This window comes from Aulonocara stuartgranti (assembly GCF_965226115.1).
Source record: "Aulonocara stuartgranti genome assembly, chromosome: 2".
Taxonomy (NCBI): domain Eukaryota; kingdom Metazoa; phylum Chordata; class Actinopteri; order Cichliformes; family Cichlidae; genus Aulonocara; species Aulonocara stuartgranti.
The window spans coordinates 30,767,942-30,788,731 of NC_138940.1; the positions used below are offsets into that span (position 1 = coordinate 30,767,942).

At 39.4% G+C, this 20,790-nt stretch overlaps 2 protein-coding genes across 5 annotated transcripts; one reads left to right on the plus strand and one right to left on the minus strand.

Annotated features, from left to right (window-relative positions):
- Window positions 1-12,903, minus strand: LOC309719045 (toll-like receptor 1). Of its 4 annotated transcripts, none has more exons than XM_082554837.1 (2): window positions 12,632-12,903; window positions 1-3,968 (listed from the first exon to the last, which is right to left on the minus strand). In XM_082554837.1, the coding sequence occupies exon 2, from the start codon at window positions 3,960-3,962 to the stop codon at window positions 1,509-1,511; it is 2,454 nt and encodes an 817-aa protein (XP_082410963.1). In that variant the 5' UTR covers window positions 3,963-3,968; window positions 12,632-12,903; the 3' UTR covers window positions 1-1,508. The 4 variants fall into 4 exon arrangements, with proteins under 4 accessions (XP_082410963.1, XP_082410961.1, XP_082410960.1 ...); XM_082554835.1 differs by lacking the exon at window positions 12,632-12,903 and adding an exon at window positions 9,653-9,882; XM_082554834.1 differs by lacking the exon at window positions 12,632-12,903 and adding an exon at window positions 8,561-9,646.
- A 1,369-nt stretch (window positions 12,904-14,272) lies between these two features.
- On the plus strand, window positions 14,273-20,479 carry klb (klotho beta). Its single transcript, XM_082554821.1, has 6 exons — window positions 14,273-15,205; window positions 16,007-16,520; window positions 16,629-16,897; window positions 16,999-17,255; window positions 17,427-18,358; window positions 18,745-20,479. The coding sequence occupies exons 1-6, from the start codon at window positions 14,450-14,452 to the stop codon at window positions 19,164-19,166; spliced, it is 3,150 nt and encodes a 1,049-aa protein (XP_082410947.1). The 5' UTR covers window positions 14,273-14,449; the 3' UTR covers window positions 19,167-20,479.
- The last annotated feature ends 311 nt before the right edge of the window (window positions 20,480-20,790 follow it).

Consider the following 20,790-nt stretch of genomic DNA (forward strand, 5'->3'; position numbering starts at 1 on the left):
TCTTTCTTCAACATTAAAATCTGTTTTTATTACTCCCTGGACGACCAGTTTAATAGCACCATCACACAAGATAAATTTTCAATACTTCACAGTTTTACACTTTAATAACAACAGAAGCCTGTAGGCCAACTTTCACAACATCAAACATTACCCCAGTCACTTTGCACATATTTTAATACAATAGCTATATCATTTGAAATGTGTCACAACTGAAATTTTTATATGAAAAAAGAAAAAGGTTATTGTAATTTGTAGAACAACAGGCTCTAGTATAGTTGCATTTAATAGTTGGAAGAAAGACCTGGAATAAAATTTTACCAAAAACACCCACAAAAATAATGTTTATCTTTGGCAATGTCGATACTGATTTGTTGAATCCAAATTAGCACAAATCAACAGATGATTTTATCAACATATACAATATATACAGACTCAACTTATGTCCTAACCTCATTAGACCCGGCTGAATTCCTTCTCATTGTGTAACATATATTTACTAATAAAGAACATTCTAGAGAATAATATACTGAGTGCATTATTTAAAAAATGATATCAGTTACAACGTACCAGTATTTAAACGAACTGTTTTTAATGTAGCAATTTTCTACTCTGCTTGAGCACTCAAAGCACTTAGTACAACACATGCAGGCATCCATATAATCTAACATTCACTCACACTCCAGTGAATGCATTGCAGTTCAGTATCTTGCAGAATGATACTTTGGCATGATTTATTGGCAATGATTTATTGAATCCAAACAAGCACAATTTGACAGCCAAGCATTGAACCACCAGCTTTCCAATTGGCAGACAACTTGTCAGGGATATCCTTGTAAAGTAATTTCCCCTTGTGTTCTACATAGTTGTTAAATTCGCAATTTACAGTTTACAGGTGAAGATTTTTCCGCAATTTTTGTGAATCGCCTGTTTTTAACTTAAATAACTTATAGAATGCTAATAAAATAGTAAATCAATCAATCAACATTTCATAATTTATGTATATCATGTCAGAGCTTCATTGACTAGAAAAAAAAACTATAATTTTTTATATTTTTTATATTATTATTTCTTCTTTTAATTCATGCTACCTAGAAGAGTGGCATGGTGGTGAACACTGTTGCCTCACAGAAAGGTTCTGGGTTCAAATCAACCATCTAACTGGGGCCTTCCTGTGTGGTGCTTACTTTTTCTACCTGTGTCTGCATAGGTTCTCTCTGGGTATTCCAGCTTCCTCTCACAGTCCAAAGTCAAGCAGTTATTGGTGTTAAATGGTGAATCGAAATTGTGTTTATGAGTATGAATGATTGTCTATCTCTATGTGTTAGTCCTGTGACAGGCTAGTGACTTGTACCCAGCATCTCACCCTATTTCAGCTGGGATATAGGGTAAACCTGAATTGGATAAGAGGAATAGATGGAATAGATAGGGTATTAGGTGACCATGTCTTTAAAGATTCAGGGTAGCTATGATGTATTTCCAGTGTATCCAAATGCTTTTGATGCCTCTTTTTACCCTATTAACCCCTGTCTCTCTTCAAGTCTTTCCTCTGCCCAATGCTCCTGTACTTGTGTGACTGGAGCATTGGGCAGGTCAGTCTGTAGGGCAGCTCTGAGGTTAGCCCAGAATAACCTTTGTTTTGCCCTGTCTTGAGGCCACTCCAGATATGTGTGGCGGTTCATCATGGACTTCAGCTGGTAGTACTTGGATGGGATTAGGTATTGAGGCAGAGGCTCAAGCAGTACCAGCACAATGCTGTCTGAGCCCAGAGTGAGACGTTGGTGGGTGGCGAAGTAGAGCTCGTAATGACACCACTCGCTCTTGACAAAGTGAGCAGAGAGGACAAACACAGAGCGCCTGCATTTCTCCACACAGCTGATGATGTTCTCAATGATCGTCTTTCCCGGCACAAAATCTTTCTCGTGATGACAGATTCTAAGCCCTCCTGCGGGGCCTTCGAGGTTGGGAAGAAGGGAATTGCGCACCCAGTCAACATCGTGCTGGCTATAAGACACAAACGCGTGGAACTCCAGACCCACCAGATCCTCGGGCCGAGCTTGTTGCAGTCTTGCACGATGTTTGGCTCTTGTCCACTGCCAGATCATGCCCGTGTACCAGGGAACATCCAAACAGTGACACAGAATCACAATGGAAATAATCAGTGTCCCTGCTGGAACCAAAATTGCAACCACTAGAAGGCCAATGCTGCAGGAGACCTCTGGGATCGAGATGTCTCTTAAAGTTGAGTTTCTAACGTCCTCGGGGTATGTGCAGTAATAGCCCTGTGGCCAATTCAGCAGCTTAATTCCTGATTGGCTGTTGCTCTTTTCAGAATTGATAGCGAGCTTTATGAAACCTCTGAGAGTGCAGGTACAGGTGAAGGGGTTAAAACTGACATCTAGGATATGCAGTTCGGGACAGCTTTCCAATATGTTCACAGATGGGGCATGGAGAGAATTTGACCTGAGCAGAAGCTTGTGGAGTGTGGGGAAAGTGCCACAACCTGGCAGGTCCCGCAGCCGGTTAGCATTTAGATTCAGAGTTGAAAGGTTTCTCAGTTTAAAGATGGATTGCGGAACCACTGAAATCTGGTTGTTCTGGAGGTCCAGTATCTGTGTCCCATTTGGTAGACATTGAAAAACTGACTCAGTCAAACTATTAGAAGACAGATTTATATTGGTGATGCTTGCTGGCCAGATGCACTGTGATGACTGGTCATACCCTATGGAGTTGACGCTGAGGTCCAGATGTTGCAGGGACGACATATATTGAAAACGTTGGCTCAGTATCTCAAGTTTTTTAAGACTGTTGCCTATCAGAGTCAAGTTCTTCAGGTTACGCAGGTTCTGACATTCTACAAATTTATCATCCACCACACTTGAGAAGATGGAATCAGACATAGCACAATTAGAAAAATCCAGCTGGCGTATTGGACTCTGTGACTTGGGACAGGTCATGTGTATTATTGGCGTGTCAGTAATCGCAACACTCTCCACTGGCATGCTGATGAAAAAGTTGTATAAAGCCTCCTGTGAGAAGAAGAAACTTGTTACCACTGCCTGGCTGGCTGTGAAAGAAATCACCTGTGATGTTTTGATCACTTCTGTTTCAACTCGAGGAGGCTGCATTATGTGCACATCAGAGGCATCAAGATGTTTCAAAGTTGTATTTAGAGCCACATTTACATATTCAGTTAAGTCGTGCCATTTAATTGTTATGTTGGTGAGATAAAAACTCGTTGTGTGGATTTTCACCGTCTCTCTTAGCTGCTTACTTAGGTCTTTGTAGCCATTTATCATATTCATCATCTCCACTTCAGCAAACAGAGACAGAGCATCAGCAGTCAGATTACGGTCAATTTTTTGATTATGTCCAAAGGCTATCTGCAGCCTTTGAGCATGAACATCCTCCAGGCTGCCTGCTTCATAATAAAGTCCATCCTCTAGTAATAACGTCAATGTACGTAGTTTCACTTTAGCAATGTTCTTGAAGTCACCCACGCTGATGTTTTTTGCTCCAACTGTTAATCTTTCCAGTTTTACAAGAGAGCTGAACTCACTCCCCAATGTCATGGTAAGAAATCTGTTAAAGGCCAAGTTTAGCACCAGGAGGTTCACTGTGTGTAGCAGGTATTGTTGACTTGAGAGGTTCTTGAGATTGTTGTGCGACAGGTCCAGATGTTCCAGGAGAGGCGTGTCAAGAAAAGTCTGTGGATCGATCTCCTCCAAATTATTCCATGACACATTCAGGAACCTGAGGTGAGTGGTTTTTTGAAAGTCTCCATTGTGAAGCTGACGTATGTAGTTGCGAGAGAGGTCTAAAAACTCAGTCGTCTGTGGCAGGTCAGTTGGGACAGAGGAGAGGTTTTGGGATGATCGGTCTACAAAGTTGTCAGGTGATGAAGTGCTCTTCTGAAGTCCCACCAACACGGCTGCTGTCCAGAGTACGGCTGCTGTGACCCTCATTGTTGCCTAAATAAAAGATATAGGTATTAGCTTTCATAATATTATTTATTTTTACCATCAGTTGTCAGAGTGTTGGATACATCAAAAAGAAATGTTCAAAAGTCCTACAATAAATTCTTTGTGGTGGTTATAATGCTTAGTAATTGCTGTAGAGAGGTGTGGATTTGATGTAATCATTTTAAAGGATTCAGTGTGCAATGCCTTAATTAAACAGTTTAAGTTTTTAATTAGGGTAGACAAATTGATAAATGTACAAATTAGGTTTTTATCAACTGAATAATGCAAAAATTGGAAACTGAAACTTCAGTAGAGTGTTAGAAATAATTGTTACGTCTCAAATTAAAACATTTTAATTTGAAGTCAGACTTGCACTGTTAGAAAAATCTGTAATTTCAGAATTTTCATATAAATTTTACAGCATTTTCCTGTCATTTTAAACACATGAAATATCAGTAAAATTACAAGAAATATTCTCTGCATTAACATATCTGATTTAATAAAAAATAAATAGAGAAGTGTACTTATGAATAAACATGTTTTTTTACATGCATTTACAGAAAATGTATTCATTTTTACACATAAAAAGAGTGTAAAAATACAGTTGCAAGCTTAACATGATTTATAGAAGAGAATAGAATAGAACAGAATGCCTTTATTGTCTCTATACATTTGTACAATGAGATACAGAGCATCTCCTACTCACTTGGTGGGGGGTGGGGTGGGGTGGTGGCACAGTTCTGCAGCACTATATACAAATATACAAGCCAGTTTTAAAAAGTAATATGTAATAAATAGTGTTATTGCACATAGAATTTGGTATTGCACAGTGGGGAAACTGTTTTTGAAGAAAAAGAAACTGTGGGGAGTCGGTGCTCAGTGTGTGAGAGGAGGAGAGATAAGCTATGATACTGATCACTTATAAGCTATGTTTATTTAAAAAATATTACAGCTAAATTCTAATTTAATTCTAGAACTACATCCAAATTTTGATTCATTTAGTATAAAATTACACAAAACTGACTGATGAATGATGCAGGGTTACTTTACAGATAAATATGACAAGTACTGTAGTTAATGTCGTCTTGATAATAGACTTCAGGTTCTTCCCTCAGTGTTTTTCACTCTCCATGAGGTCCTTTGGTGTTAATTGTTATCATTATTATTACGTATTGTTATAATCTCTGTGTATTCCTGTTTCAAATGATTCTCTCTTCCAGTTTTTTGTTTTTGTTTTTTGGGGGGTAGTCATTTCTCTCCTGTGTCTTGCATTTAGTTTTGCTTCCTTTGTATCATTTCCTTTGTTCATGTTCAGGTCATTCTTTAACCTCCACTCATGTGCTTCCTGTTCTCCAGATGTTTTTATTTTTTCCCCGTGGATATTCTGCATACATTCTAATTAAATTGTAGGTTTCACTTTCATTTGAAGTACTGCATTTCTATGCCTCTCACTCGATCCTTCATGACAGATCACACATGCATATGCAAATGCTGCTCACGCTGTTACTCAATATAATTAATTTAGACTTTCCACTTAACCTAAACTCTTTACATACACACTACTCTAGTGCAAGAATAACTCTACAAAAACTTTGCAAACTCTCAATGATTTGCTTGGTGATATATCAAAAAAATATATATTAATGTCAGTATCAATGTAATTGTAACCTGGACGTGTGTCCCTCTATCTATAAAGAGATGATCTATACTGCTCACCCAAGTGCAATGTCTACAATATCCGAATCTAGGTTTGGGAAGGAGATTGGGAGTAGCAACTCTGTAAGAGCAATAAGACTTCCAACCCACATAACACGCACAACCACAGGTTTATGAAACAAAGTTTGCTTTATATATATTTCCTTTGGATCAGTTCCCTTTACTCATCCTCAATGTAGGGATAACTTCAAATGCAGTAACTATCTCAAATGCATCACAAAAATAATTGAAACAATCAAAATAGATGTAAGACAAGAAACACAATATTTCAACACCCCAAAGAAAAGGAAAAAGAAAAGAAAATAGCATGTGAGTGTCCAGTTCTTTATGGTGTCAGTTTATTCAGTTACCCACTGTCCTGGGTTAAGAACTGAAAACGACCTGAATCTCAGGCGGGGAAAAAGTAGCAAAAGAAAATGATAAGGTATCTCTCAGGTGGGCTTCCTTTTGTTTTTTTCCCTACCGCCCTCCTAGTACGGCAGGCATCAACGTGTCGGCGTCCTGACACACAGAAGGCCTCCACAACAGCAACAGTGTCTTAGACTCATGATACCAGCTCCTCACTCGGCACACATGGAACTGTACCTCAAAAAAAAAACAAAAAAAAAAAAAACAGTCTGCACACAAATACGCAGAATGTTAGATGTCCACATTCCTTAAATGTCCTTGTTCCTAATGTCCTTGGTTCTTTTTAAATATTAAAATAAATTTGCATCTTGTGACACCTTAAAAGTAAATACACCGGTATTACTGTGCATCACCCGCAGTTACAGCTACAGCACAGCTATTGCACGTGAACTGCGCATAACCACTTAGCTGGCCGCGGCTGAACTAGCAGGCCCAAGAAAAGAAAAACACTAGACACTCATAATAAACAAAACTGTCACAACATCACAATACTATAAAAACACATCTTAAACATCATTAAACACATTTACTACTATTCTGACTGGTTAGTTATTTTTTTCAGTGCATTGAACTGCAATCCGGTTCTTCAGTCTGACGTCACTAGCCGTGTCTGGGTCTAAACTCCGCTGTAGGTCCATATATCAAATGATCACTATGGCATTACTGAGAGTTGAAAAACTGTCTAAAGTCTTTCATCTTTAATAAAATGATCAGCGTTCTGCTCTACCAGGTGTAACAATTGAGTTTAACATCCAGGCATCCATGAAAACGGAATTTATGACATTTAACGGAGTTAGAAGTTAGCAGGGAGTTAGCTCGCTAGCTTCTATCTAAATACAATATAGCATGTCCTGACTGCGGGGTTTTGGAAACAAATTAAAACGTACAGCTCTGTTATCACTTCCAGCATAAATGAAGACAGAAAACTAAACAGCAGTGACGTTTGTAGGGTTACTGAAGTTGGGCTAGCTGGTATATAATGATGTGCTACGTGACCGCTAGCGACACAGCTATGTTAGCATAATATAAACAAGCTAACCTTTTTTCCACTCGATAAAAGTTAACGTGAGTGTTCTCGGTGGTCAGGAACAAATGTAATCGCATGGCAGGATGCTGTAAAATGACCAAACTTCAGCCAGGAGAACAACTGAGATAATCCATCCACAATACGAGGTTAGTCCACATCTCCTCAGACCTGACATGGGCTGCCCACATTCAGGTCCAGACCAAAAAGGCTAGGCAGCGCCTGTATCACCTACGACAATTGAGGAAGTTCAGGGTCTCTCCAAAGATCCTCAGGATTTTCTATACAGGCGCTGTGGAGAGCATCCTCACACAGAACATGACATCGTGGTTTGGGAACAGCTGTGTGAAGGACCAAAAAGCTCTCCAGAGAGTGATCCGTACAGCAGAACGCTGCTGCAGGATTGCTCTCCCCCCGCTTCAGGACACCTACACCAGGAGATGCCGGACTAGAGCAGCGCAGATACTGAAGGACCCGTCCCATCCTGGCAACAAACTGTTCCAACTTCTGCAATCTGGTAGAAGGTTCCGCATCTTCCGGGCAAGGACAGAGAGACTCAAGAGGAGCTTCTATCCCCAAGCCATCCGTGCCCTAAACACACACACCCGCCCTCTCACATCATCTATAATTGACTGAGTCAGGACTCTTCCAGACACTAAACCAAGGCACAATGTACATTTCAATTCCTTTAATTTTAAATATGTTTATATTGTCTATCCTGTAAAATAGTCAGATGTCTATTCATATTAATGTACAGAATTCACCTGCTTGCTGCTACTACTGCACATTCACCCAATGTATATACTATATACTATATATATATATAATGTTCTTCCTCTACACCCCCCCCCCCCCCCCAATTTTTTTGCACATGTCGAGGAGCGTGTCAGGCTACATTTCACTGTGTGTTATACTTGTATAACTATGCATGTGACAAATAAAGAACCTTGAACCTTGAACCTAGTCATTCATATACTGCTGCATGGGATGGGCTGTAGTTAGGGCTGCTCAATTAATCGAATTTTAATCACGATTACGATCTGGGCTTTCAACGATCATTAAAAATGACTGAGCCGATTATTGGCCCCTCCCTCATTTATCCGCGACACCTTAAAGGCCGGTCCGTGAAAATATTGTCGGGCATAAACCGTCCCTGGCGCAAAAAAGGTTGGAGACCGCTGATTAAGAGGACCCGAGGGAAGCTCGGAAAGCTAAGCAGAAGTTATTTGGAGAGGAGAGTGACTGCCGTTGGTTGAAAAGAGAGGTAAAAAAAACTTCAGTGGTGTTGCACACTATTTTATATTATTTTTTAAAGTCATTGTTAACCCTTTAGATCCGGTCAGAGCAGCACGCTCCGTTTTGCATAACTATTTTTAAATCCCTGTAGAACCTGGACCGTGTAAGCTAGCGCAATAATTTGTTTTGCATATGAAACCGGAGGAGTTGTACTTACATCTGATGCCATCAGTTTGTCCTCGGTCACGGTTTCCTTCCACATAAAGCTTTGCAAAAACTGCATAAAAAGCGCTTGCAGGAACAAAAACATAATATTCCAGAAACAGGCTTTGCCGATCCGATCAGCTGTTCGTAACACTTCCCACAGTTAAACAGACGTCAGCGCGAACTGTCACATGTCCGCCATTTCCTGCCCGAAACCGGAAGTGACGTCATTTTCGCGGAAATTGTAGTTTTTTTACTTGTAGGCCTTAAAAGCCTATACTGGTCATGTTTGACTTTTCTGAATAGTTTCTGGGATGCTTAGAACTTGAATTGCACTGCTGGAAATAGTTTATTTTGATGCTGTTTTCTTTGCAAATTTGCATCATAGGATTGTTTTTTCGTTTTTCCTGCAGTATATAAAAATTGATGTATCTCCAAAATAAAACTATGAAGACACTCAAAATAAATTTCCTGTTGTAAACTATTTTTTGCAACTTTTTTGTATTTAAAGTTTTGAAGGATAAGCCTCTTAAATTTCTCCAAGTAGAAATATATGCAAAAAAAACAAAAAAATTTTTTTGTAGTTTATTGCACTTTTTTGCAATTAATGTAGTTACTATGGACTTAATGCATACATATTATTAAAATATGGGCTATAATAGTTGTATAGCAACTTGAAATGCTCCCACAAATGGCACTACAACATGTAAAAATATAATATAAGCTCTGGCGGACTTGGTTCTATGGTAGGTCTTAAAGGGTTAAATAAATATCGTCAAATAATCGAGATCTCAATTTCAGTGAAAATAATCGTGATTATCATTTTTGCCATAATCGAGCAGCCCTAGCTGTAGTTACATCGTAAGGTTTTAAAAACTGAGCTTAAATAAATGATTAGCGGTAATAAAAGCAGAGGGAGGTCAACAGTGATCACTGACTGTTTTAGGAGCTTTTTGAGATTAAATAGAAGAAAATACATAACATTAAACATGTTAACAACACAAAAGCCATATTAAACGCAGACTACTTTAGGCCCGGAAGTAGGATTCCTCACGTCATCACTTAACAATCGGATAGCGGTGCTAAGTGAGCTAGGCTAACTCACCAGAATAGTTCAAAAAGTTCAAAACACTCCGACTCCTTTGAGGTAGGTACCCGTCTGTGGTTCACCGCTAACGACAGCGCTCTCACAAATGTTAATAGAATCTCTTTTCTCTCTTTCAACTGGGAAAAACCGTGCTCGCGGCAGCATGGAGTTTTTCCTTGCCGTCCTTTCCCCCCTACACCACACCTTCACGCGCACCGAGCTGCAGATGATGCCTTCAGGGCAAGCCCGGAAATTAAACTATCAAACAAGAACTACGATGCATTCAAAGAACCCTGTACTTCTGATTGCTGTAAATCTTACCAGGGTTACATAATTAAAGTCAATGTTTACTTACTAACTACAAATTATTTTTTTGTTTGTTTTTTGTATTTAATTCAAATGATGCTTCTTGAAGATAAATCCTAGCACAAGATGATATAGAGAAGAACACTTTCAGAAGCCATCTTCCCTGAAATGAGAACATTTTCTCATCTTTAAGGAGAACTGGATGCTAGTCTGGTTCTGATATTCTTTGGAGAATGTCAGATGATTTTCACAGTGCGGTACTGTGAGCACGAGTCCCACTAAAAGGCTGCCAGCATTTATTCTGTACCTTTTTGCACAAAGAGATAGGTCCTAAGGCTCAGTCCTGTCCTGTCCTGCTTCCCTCATGCAATAGCCTCTCCCCTGGTATCCCCTCTACCACATGCAAAGCTTTTAAGAAAAAAAAACCTAAAAGCACAGAGCTGCAAAAAAAAGAACTAGGTTGCAGGGCTGGCATTACCAAACTGTTAAATGGTGCGTTATACCCATTTCCCGGTGTGTACATTCACATGCATCTGAGGGAATTTTACCACACGTGCCTAGCCCCCACAACAAGCGACTGTGCCGCCACTAAAGCAAAATCAAAAAGAACCTAGAAGTTGTGGCATACAAAACAGCAAACAACTCAGGAAATAAAATATAAGGAGACAAGAACAAATGCACACACTCTAAAATACAACTCCTTTTAAAAGCACAATTACAATATAACAAACAGTTAAGATGAAAACACCATAAAACAATGAACCAGTCAATGCCAGTCCATAAATAACAGCAAAGCAACAACAAGGCTACAACAAGACAGCAGCAGTGTGTAGGCCTGTAACAAGAGAGGGAAAACAATCATCCAGTGTCCACCCTACGATAGATAACCCATGAGGATCCTACTTACCCTTTAATAGTTATACATATTATTATTATAGTATTATTATTATATTCCTCCCTGCAGCTGTCAGACTGTACAATCAGAACTGTACTGTACAATCAGAACTGCTCCCAAAAAACATAGATGTTTACATCTGCGCTGTAACTGCAATAAGTTAATTAACCGATTCGCACTACAACCTGGTTTGCCTCTTACCTGTAGTTATTTTTATTTAATTTAATAACTGTACAGTACTCTGTTTATAGTAACCATTGTCCTTAATGTAAGAAAAATTGTGTATGTTTCTGTTCCGTGTCCTGTGTACTGTTTGTTTGTATATGTGTCTTTTTGGCTGCTGTTACAACCAAATTTCCCCTTGTGGGACAATTAAAGGATTATTCTATTCTATTCTATTCTATTCTATTCTATTCTATATTAACCAGTTGCCAGGGGAAATGAATGCGGTCTGCAATACTTAACAGGCTGTGATCTTTGCCACCTTGAACAGAAATTAGTGCAAACTGCCAGAGCTCAGGAGTTGACTACAGTTGTTCCTTATAACCAACATCTGATTAACAGCTAAGGGAGAGGTTAATGTTCATGCTGCATTCACAGAAAGCATGTTTGAACCAACATCCACCACATCTAACCCACTACATTTACTTTTACAAATTGTTAGGAGTTTTCTGTATTAGTGCATTACAGCAGTATTATGAAATTATTACACAAAGTAAATTTAGTGTTTTATTTAGCTAAACTCTTTCAATATTCACATCCATCAGTATGCACTTGATAAGATCTGTAATGTAATTACAATAACATTTTCTGTATATTTCTAATATTGTTTAATTTCCATTTACACCTAAAAGAACTGTATTTTAATGTAATACAACGTAAAAAAAAATATGGACTTTTTTGTGTATTTTAATTATAGACAATTTCTGTGTTTTTACATGATGACAAATGTAAACACGGTAAATTTCAGTTATTGTGCGCTATTTTTCTGCTGCTAGAATATTACTGGGTTTTATGGGTTTAAAAAAAAAATAGTTTATGTAACACTTTTTGATTTTAGTCAGTATACTAAAAATATGCCAGACGTGTATTAAAAGCATCAAGGCTAAAAAGAAATTTGGCTGAGCAGAAAGATGAAAGAAATTTAAGGAACAGGCCAGAGTGATGTGAAAACATCATTTTGAAAGGAACTTACCTGGAACAACACTGGTTACTTTCTTTAAGATCAGACTTACTTTTAATTTTTTTGAACTGGTTAAATTCTAATTGGTTTGGTTTACCGTTTTTTCTGGAAGTGAGTTTTTCCTTTGTGAATGTGGCTTGCTGTGTGCTTATCATGGAATTGTTGCTCTGTTTTCTTTAATTCCCGTGGTTTTCTTGGTGTCAGTTTTGTTGGAATCTTTATATATATATATATATATATATATATATATATATATATATATATTGTTGGGGACAACAAAGAAAGCAAATAGACATTTAGAAAAGCTGCTTTTTCTAAATATCAAAAAACAGTGTGAGCAAAAAGGGAATGTTAATACTGTCATAAATATAAAATACTGCCATTTCATATCATGGTATGAGTTTATGATTATTTATGCATTCATAAATCCCACCAAAACTTTAAAAGCAGACATTTGACATCGTCATATTTTAGATTACTTTCAATTAAGTGTTTTTCTTGACTCATGTAATCTAGATATTAAAATAAAATAAAAAAATCCAAAACCACAATAAAAAAACCACTCTGGAAAACACCATTTAGTTCATAGACGGATAAAAAAAAGAGCACTAACCTTTATTGTGGTCTGATGGTCACGTTTTTAAGTCTCACGTACAAAATCATCAGAGTCACAGTGGTTCCAAATCTCTGGATATGGGGAAAAAAGGAAATCAGTAAGACAAAACTGACTGATCGAGAAAGGTATACCACCAAATAAAATTTGGATTAAATGTGACCAAAAGTCATGCGTTAGCACTGCTCCAGCAGTAGTTGCTAATAGTTTTTAAGTTACAGTAAAAACAACATGAAGCTGAGCGGAAACAGGCATAGAAATGAAAGCAATTCCCAGACTACTTATGCTTTTCTCACTTCAACATCCTCTTTTCACTTCCCTTTTTATGTAACAGTGTATTTTATAGAAGTAAACTGTGATAAAAATGTATAAATAAGCGGAGCTAGTGAAAGTAATGAAATCAGTTCCTTGGATTTAGTTTACGTTATTGTTTTAAGCAAACTAATACTTCAGATTTTGTTTTGTTTTTTGTTTTGGCACCCTAAAAGACGTTGGTCTGTAGTTTGAGAAACATGAACTGATTTTAAAATATTCTAAAAATCAATGAAATGGGCCTTTACTAAGCAATGCCATGAGTATACTGTATCTTTAGTTTGTTCTACTATGTTGTGAAAAGTATGAATGAGAAGGCTAAACTACAGTGTTTCTGAGGTAGCTCTCTTGTATCATAGCGACCACACCGAGGTCACCTGGGTAGTACATGAACATTTTCCAACTCAATTGACTTATCGCACTAATGCCTTGAGGCAGAGTGGCTTCAGGTCCACTGTGTTGTTTACTCTAGACACTGTGTTAATGAAGGATGATGAGAAAGGGTTTCTTTTAAAATGGCTTTTTATTGTGATAGGGAAGCTATGTGTATGTACAGACAGACAGACACACACACACACACACACATATGCATGAACCTTCTTCCCAGCAGTGTTTCTAGCCTGGCAGTGCTAATCTTGCCTTGGGTCAGCGACTGCTACGCATACAGCAAGTGGAGCTTAATTGAATATTGTCTTATAAGCCAGTGTCACTAATCCCACCTGGCACAGTTTGATCAAATCCTAAAAGAACACTGATGTGATTAGAAGCTTCTGGCTGTAAGAAAACAGAAAACAGCCTGTTTTTTCAGCGTCACAGTGTAAGATTATCTCTTATTTAATAAATGTGTCAAAATGTGCCGTTGCTGATTTGTTAGAAAGCTGAAATCCCCTAATGCAAGTGATTACAAAATACAGTGTGTGTGTTTGTAATGTGCAGTAAGTCTTTCTTATGAAGCTAAGATCAGAGTACAAGCTAATTATTGACACAAATGTTCTTTACAGCAATCAGCATGTGCCTGAGAGCTCTGAGTCAGTCTCTATGCACCCTTTGAAAGATAGCTCACTATTATCTTTATTAGCTGTGTTGAATTATGACTCTTTATTTATTTATTTTTATTAATTTGGCTGAGATCCAAGAATAATCAAGCGCTTTTTGAAGGACGGGTTAAATTAATGAGCCGGAATGGCCTCGGTAGTAAAACAAGTATGTGAGGACATGAGTCAACCTTTGTATGTGTGAACGTTATGTGGTAGGGAGGGGTTGAGTGGGAGCAGAAGTACACTGGGAGTGAGAGATAGGGACGCAGGGTGTCAGATGGAGAGCGCAAAACCTCGAAGCTTCAAATGTTCCACTCTGCTCGCTTTGATCACTTCAGCCTCTTCTTCACCCACATTATGGATCTCTTATCAGTCATAAAGGAATGCATTATTTTCAAACGTGCGCTGACGGACTGACATCAGCTGTCTCATTAAGGTGGATTTTGGAATCAAGGTAGAAACCTTCAGTATGCTGAACCAGCCCAAATGTCACTTCCTCTTGTCTTCTCTCCTGTTTTCCTTATATTCTTGGAACAAGGCAACCTGCTCTCTTGGGAAGGGCAGGGATATTTGGCAGCAGCCCAAACCGGATCCCACACTCAAAGGGCAATCTTTTCTACATGACACCTTCCCTCTAGGCTTCCTCTGGGGCTCTGGAACTTCTGCTTTCCAGACAGAAGGAGCCTGGAACCAGAATGGGAAAGGTGCCTCAATTTGGGACAGTTTCACCCACTCCTCTGTCAGTGGCAGCTTGGACAGAGAGGCTGCCAATGTGGCAAGTGACAGCTACAACAGATGGGAAGAAGATGTGAAAGCATTGGAGTATCTAGGTGTAAGGTCATACTCTTTTTCTCTCTCCTGGCCCAGACTCTTTCCTGATGGAAATGCCAGAGGTCAGCCCAATACTGCTACTGTGAAGCATTACAGCTACCTCATAGAGAGGCTTCTGGAAAAGAAAATTGAGCCCATCGTCACTCTCCATCACTGGGACCTGCCACAGGTGCTGCAAGAGGATTATGGAGGCTGGAAGAACGAAACTGTGGTGGAACTTTTCGAGGAGTATGCTACTTTTTGTTTCCACACTTTTGGGAGTCGTGTTAGGTATTGGCTCACAATGCATAATCCCTACCTGGTGGCTGTACAGGGATACGGGACAGGAGTCCATGCTCCTGGAGAAAAAGGGGGACCTGCCACCTCTCTTACTGTGGCACACAATCTGATAAAGGTCAGTTACACATGGGGGCCTAGCAGATTTTGTCAAATTTCTCACAAGTATGTAATTTTTACTCTTCGTGTTCCTCATCTGTTTTGGTTGCAACGCCAGCGATATGAAGAATATCTCCAGTTACACACATACACAAACTGTGTAAACTTTGAACTCTCACAGCTTTATCATTTTACGATAGACAGTGAATCTGTATATTGCTCGAGTGATTTTAGGTCAGAGGACAGTGAAGCAAGAAAGCCCTGATATTTCATTTTAATACAATCAAATTGGTCAGGGCGTATAAAACTAGTGCAAACAAGTGCAAAACCTGGCTGCTTGCTTTGTTTTGTTTTTTTGTTTTATCTCCTTGATGACTCGTCAATTTTATTTATATTGATTGGCTTGTGATAAACACGACAGTTAAAGAGACACTGCGGTCAAAGTCCACCACATCAGCACTTGTCTACTGGAGAAAAATGGTGTGTGTCAGGAAGTCGGGGAGACATGCCTCATTAATAATCACTTTCAGTTTACGCAAAGAAGCACAGATGGTGTACCTGCAGCGCCCAGTGAGCAAACAAAACCAAAAAAAATTCAAATAAAATAACCATTTATATGTAATTGTTTTCATAATTACTCTCTTATCTCTCATTTTCCCTCTCCTTATCCAGAATTAACTATGTTATGTATACCTGTGCTTTTCATAGAGACACAGTAAATTTTGCTGAGTCAAATAAGTTTATTTTACAGTGAATATGTTCAGGAAAAAAAACAACAAAACTAAAAACATCATACTAATGTGTCTGCTGTTATTTCCAGGCTCACGCTAAAGCATGGCATGCCTACAACGCCAACTTCCGCACAACTCAGAAGGGTAAAGTGTCCATTGTTTTGGGCTCCCACTGGGTGGAACCTCAAAGAGGCAAAGCCATTGATGCAAGTGCTGAGCTCTGTCAGGAGTCAATAGAGGCAGCACTGGGCTGGTTTGCCAGTCCCATCTTTGGTGATGGGGACTACCCAGTCTCTTTAAAAACCAAGCTTGGGGCTCTTCTGCCAGCATTCACCCCTGAAGAGAAGCTCTGGGTGCAGAAGACAGCTGACTTTTTCGCCCTATCCTTTGGGCCTAACAACCTCCGTTTGGGGCAGAGTGTAATCAGCTACGGGCAGACGGTGACTCCAGACCTAAGACGACTCCTGGGCTGGATAAAGTTGGAATATGGGAATCCAAGTGTCTTAGTAGCTGAGGGAGGCTGGTTCTCTGAAGCCACTGTAGGAAAGGAAGACACAGTGGGCATCTATCTGATGAAAAGCTTTATCAACCAAGTCTTGCGAGGTAAGCAGAACGCTGGGAAGAACAAATAAATATGAGTTAGACAATAAAGTCATTGAGACACAAACATTTGTCTATCTTACTCTATTATTACTTTGTTTTCTTTCATAGCCATTAACCTTGACGGTGTACGGGTGTTTGGATACATGGCCTGGTCTTTAGTGGATGGATTTGAGTGGAATTATGGGTATAGTATTAGACGAGGCCTTTTTTATGTGGACTTCAGCCAACCAAACAGAACTAGGAGCCCCAAGAGCACCGCTCAGTACTACAGAGAAATAGTTAATGATAATGGCTTCCCAAGTGATGAAACCTCGCAAGAGGTGAAAGGCTATTTCCCCTGCAACTTTCACTGGGGTATTGCAGACTCCACTTTACAGGTAACATGACTTTATGATTATCAGCTAGGGAAGATGTTCAATAATGCTCCGGACGCCTAAAGAACACATTTTAATTGTATTGTTTTGTTTTGTTTTTGTAGGTCAACTTCTACCCTTTCTCCCCACAGTTTACTGACCCTCATTTGTACAGTTGGAACTTGACAGGTGACGGATCGTTGCATCAGGTCCCAGGGGTGAAGCTCCAGACCAGGCGAGCACAGTGCACAGACTATTTGGCTATCCGTGATCATCTTAACCTGCTGGAATCGACAAGGGCATCTCACTATCGCTTCGCTCTAAACTGGTCTCTGATTTTACCCCAAGGAGACCTCTCTAATGTAAACACAGAAGCTCTGAGGTAAAGATGCGCACACACACACACAGTGACAATTCAAATAACACAATTCATGTTATACCTGTAACTTTACCTGAGTCACACCCCGGTTATTGACAGAGCAATTTCGAGTTCATACGCACTTACTTTGCCTGAATCAGTCTCTCTGTGTCTACACTCTTTACTTTTACAAAGATACTACCGCTGTATCGTGACCGAACTCAAGAAGCGGGATCTCGAGGCTCTTGTGGTTATTTATTACCCAACACACCGATCTCCAAATCTGGGTTTACCTGTGCCGCTGCATGCCTCAGGTGGTTGGCTCAATTACAGCACAGTGAACGCTTTTCAGGAATATGCAGCACTTTGTTACCAGGAGCTGGGTCCCTGGGTTCAGAACTGGATCACTATTAATGAGCCAAACAGACTTGTAGACGTTTATTCGAGTGGGGAAGACAAGCATCTGGCAGCTCATAACCTTCTTCTGGCTCATGCAAAAGCCTGGAGGTTATATGAGAAGGAACATTACAGTCAACAGCAAGGACTGGTATCGTTAGCACTACATGCTGACTGGGCCAAACCTGCTAACCCCTTCCTGGAGTCACACACAGTGGCAGCTGAAAGATTCCTTCTGTTTGAACTTGGTCGCTTCTTAGACCCATTGTTGGGGACTAGACGTGAGGAGAAGCACAACATGGGGGACTACCCACAAGAAATGAGAACGTATCTAGAAGAGAGAGCTCGAGTAATGGGCCTTCCTGGATCTCCTCTTCCTAATTTTACTGAGACTGAGAGAGAGGAACTGAGAGGGGCCTTGAGTTTTATCGCACTAAACCATTTTACTACCCGTTTGGTCTCCCCGCGTTCCCACACACAGGACAGTTTTCAGCAGAAACCACCTCCTGATCATGACTGTCTGATTCTTTCTGATCCAACATGGCCCTCTTCTAGCCTGCGGCAAGCTATTGTGCCGTGGGGCTTGCGTAAGATGCTAAAGTGGGTTAGCCAGAGGTATGATGGAGCTATACCTATCATTGTCACCGGGAGTGGGATTGACGATCAGGCTCCTGTTGAGGATAAACTCCGGCAACACTACCTAAGGAGTTACCTGCAGGAGGCACTCAAAGGTAGGGCAAACATTTTAGACAATTTTCTACCTCAGTCCAGGATGTGTTGTGTAACAATATTTGGCAAGAATCAAAATAGAGTCTGCAGTGTTCAGGATGTTGAGACAGAGATGCAGTTCCACATGTGATACAGGCTTAATGACCTTATTGCTTCCTACTATAAAAAGCTTTATATACTGAGAAACCATGAAAACCATAAAAGCAGAAACGAGGGACGAGGACAAACAGTGCCATAAAGGCCATATTGCCCTTTATGGCACTGCCCTTTATGACTCACCTGTATTTGCACATGGAAGCAGTGTAGTTTTCTAACACAATAAAAGCCATGTTTTTTAGATAAAGTATTCATCTTACTTTTCTGTTGTTATATTTCTATTTCTTTGCAGCTTACCATCTTGATGGAGTCAACTTGCACGGCTTCTACGTGTGGAAACTCCAAGATCGACACGTACCGCAGTATGGCCTCTTCACCTCAGCCCAACACCAATCCAAAGCCAAAGCCTCCATTAATGTGTACAGAGAAATCATTGCTCTCAGCGGATCCCCTAACAATGACTCAGTGCAGCCCTGCAGGTTTAGCGAGCTGCATGAGCCTTGCTCTATATGCGCATGGATGTTCACAAACAAAGCAATGCTGGTTTTTGGGGGGTGCCTCCTAATAACAGCTGCAATGCTGGCAGCGCTAGTGGTTTTTGTCATAGTCACCAAAAGAAACCAAAGACATGGCAGAGGAAAAGCGAAAGTTGGGTTGAGCAGGAGGAGAAGAAAGGAAGGAGTGTGTTTGTGTCCACCTGGTGTAAAGCGATAACACTAGGAAAGACTGACTCATTCGTGTGTCATAAAAAACCCTGTGGCTCACTGACTGGGAAGGGCAACGACTTGTGTATGCTCCATTTGTGTCTGTTTCTGCTCATGTGACGAATGTGTGATTAGTTGTGTAAAATGTAAATAAAAGCAGAATGCAATGATTTGCAAATCTCATAAGTTTTATTCACAGCAGAGCACAGGAAATATATTAAATATTTAACAGTCCATTAAGATCTAGAAATCGAGAAGACCAGCTGTTCATCATTTAGGAGAGGAATATTGTCCCATTCATGTCTGATATAGCATTGTCTTGCTGAAATATGCAAGGCCTGACGTCATCTGGACGGGATCATATGTTGCCATAAAACTGTATATACCTTTCTTGTTTGATGGTACTTTTCCATACGCACTAATACACTTTCATACCATATGAGATGCAGGCTTTTTAAACTGAGAGCTGACAACAATACGATACTATTGGATATGTGAAGATCACGGGTCTTGTCTCTTGCACATAGGGATTTCTCCAAATTTTCTGAATCTTTTGATGATATGTAGTATAGATCAGTAGATATTCAAAACTTTCTGTATTTTACCTTGAGGAAAAATATTCTGAAATTGTGCCACAATTTGTAATCACAGTTCTTTTCCAGAGTGGTGAACTTCTACCCATTTTTACTTCTGAGAAACTGCCACTTTAAGATGTTCTTTTTATATCCAGTCATGTTACTTAACTGTTGCCAATGAAGTTAAACAGTTGTATCATGTTTCTCTACCTGTTTCTTAGTGGTACCACTTATTTTTCCGGCCTTTTGTTGTCACTCTCCCAACTTTTTGGGACTTGTTGCATTTTCACAAAATTGTAAAGTGTCTCAGTTTAAATGTCGGATATTGCCAAATCATTGCATTCTGTTTTTATTTACATTTTACACAACATCCCAATATTTTCAGAATTGTTTTTGTGAAGCTATTTTGTTTTATTGTTTCTACATATTTAAAAGACTGTAAAATGGCAACAGATTTAATGACTGTTGCAGTGAGAAGCTAGGGCATGTGTGAGTTTTTTATAACCTTATGTAAGTGATTACGTCAGCTCTATGTTTTATAATAAACAAATATGAGAAAACATACCAGTGCAAAACATCTCATAACAATAAAATCTAATAAAAACATGATCTCAAATAACCAATCAGTTTTATAAAAGTGGCTTTCTTTTCATAAGACAACAAAGGCATTTATTATAACATGTTTTTTTCATAGACTGGATGTTCATGGGGCAATGATGCCCCCTAGTGTGACTGTTTGCAGGTATGATGAAACACTATGAAACACTTCTCTGTTATTTGTTTAAAAAAACATGCATATTTCTCATGTGTGTCCTGTGATAAAGCAGTGTGGCTACAGAATGGGGTTTGTGTCTGATTGCTGCACAGCGCAGTTTAACTGACAAAAAAGTCACAAAAGCACAGTGGGGTACTTTTGGTGTTATTATATATATACATACATATACAATATTATACATGAAGATTAAAGATAAGTATTCCACCCTGATTACAGCATTTAGCCATGTTAGTCTGTAAAGGTTTGCTGATGCAGATATTTAAGACTATAACATAGTAGTTAAT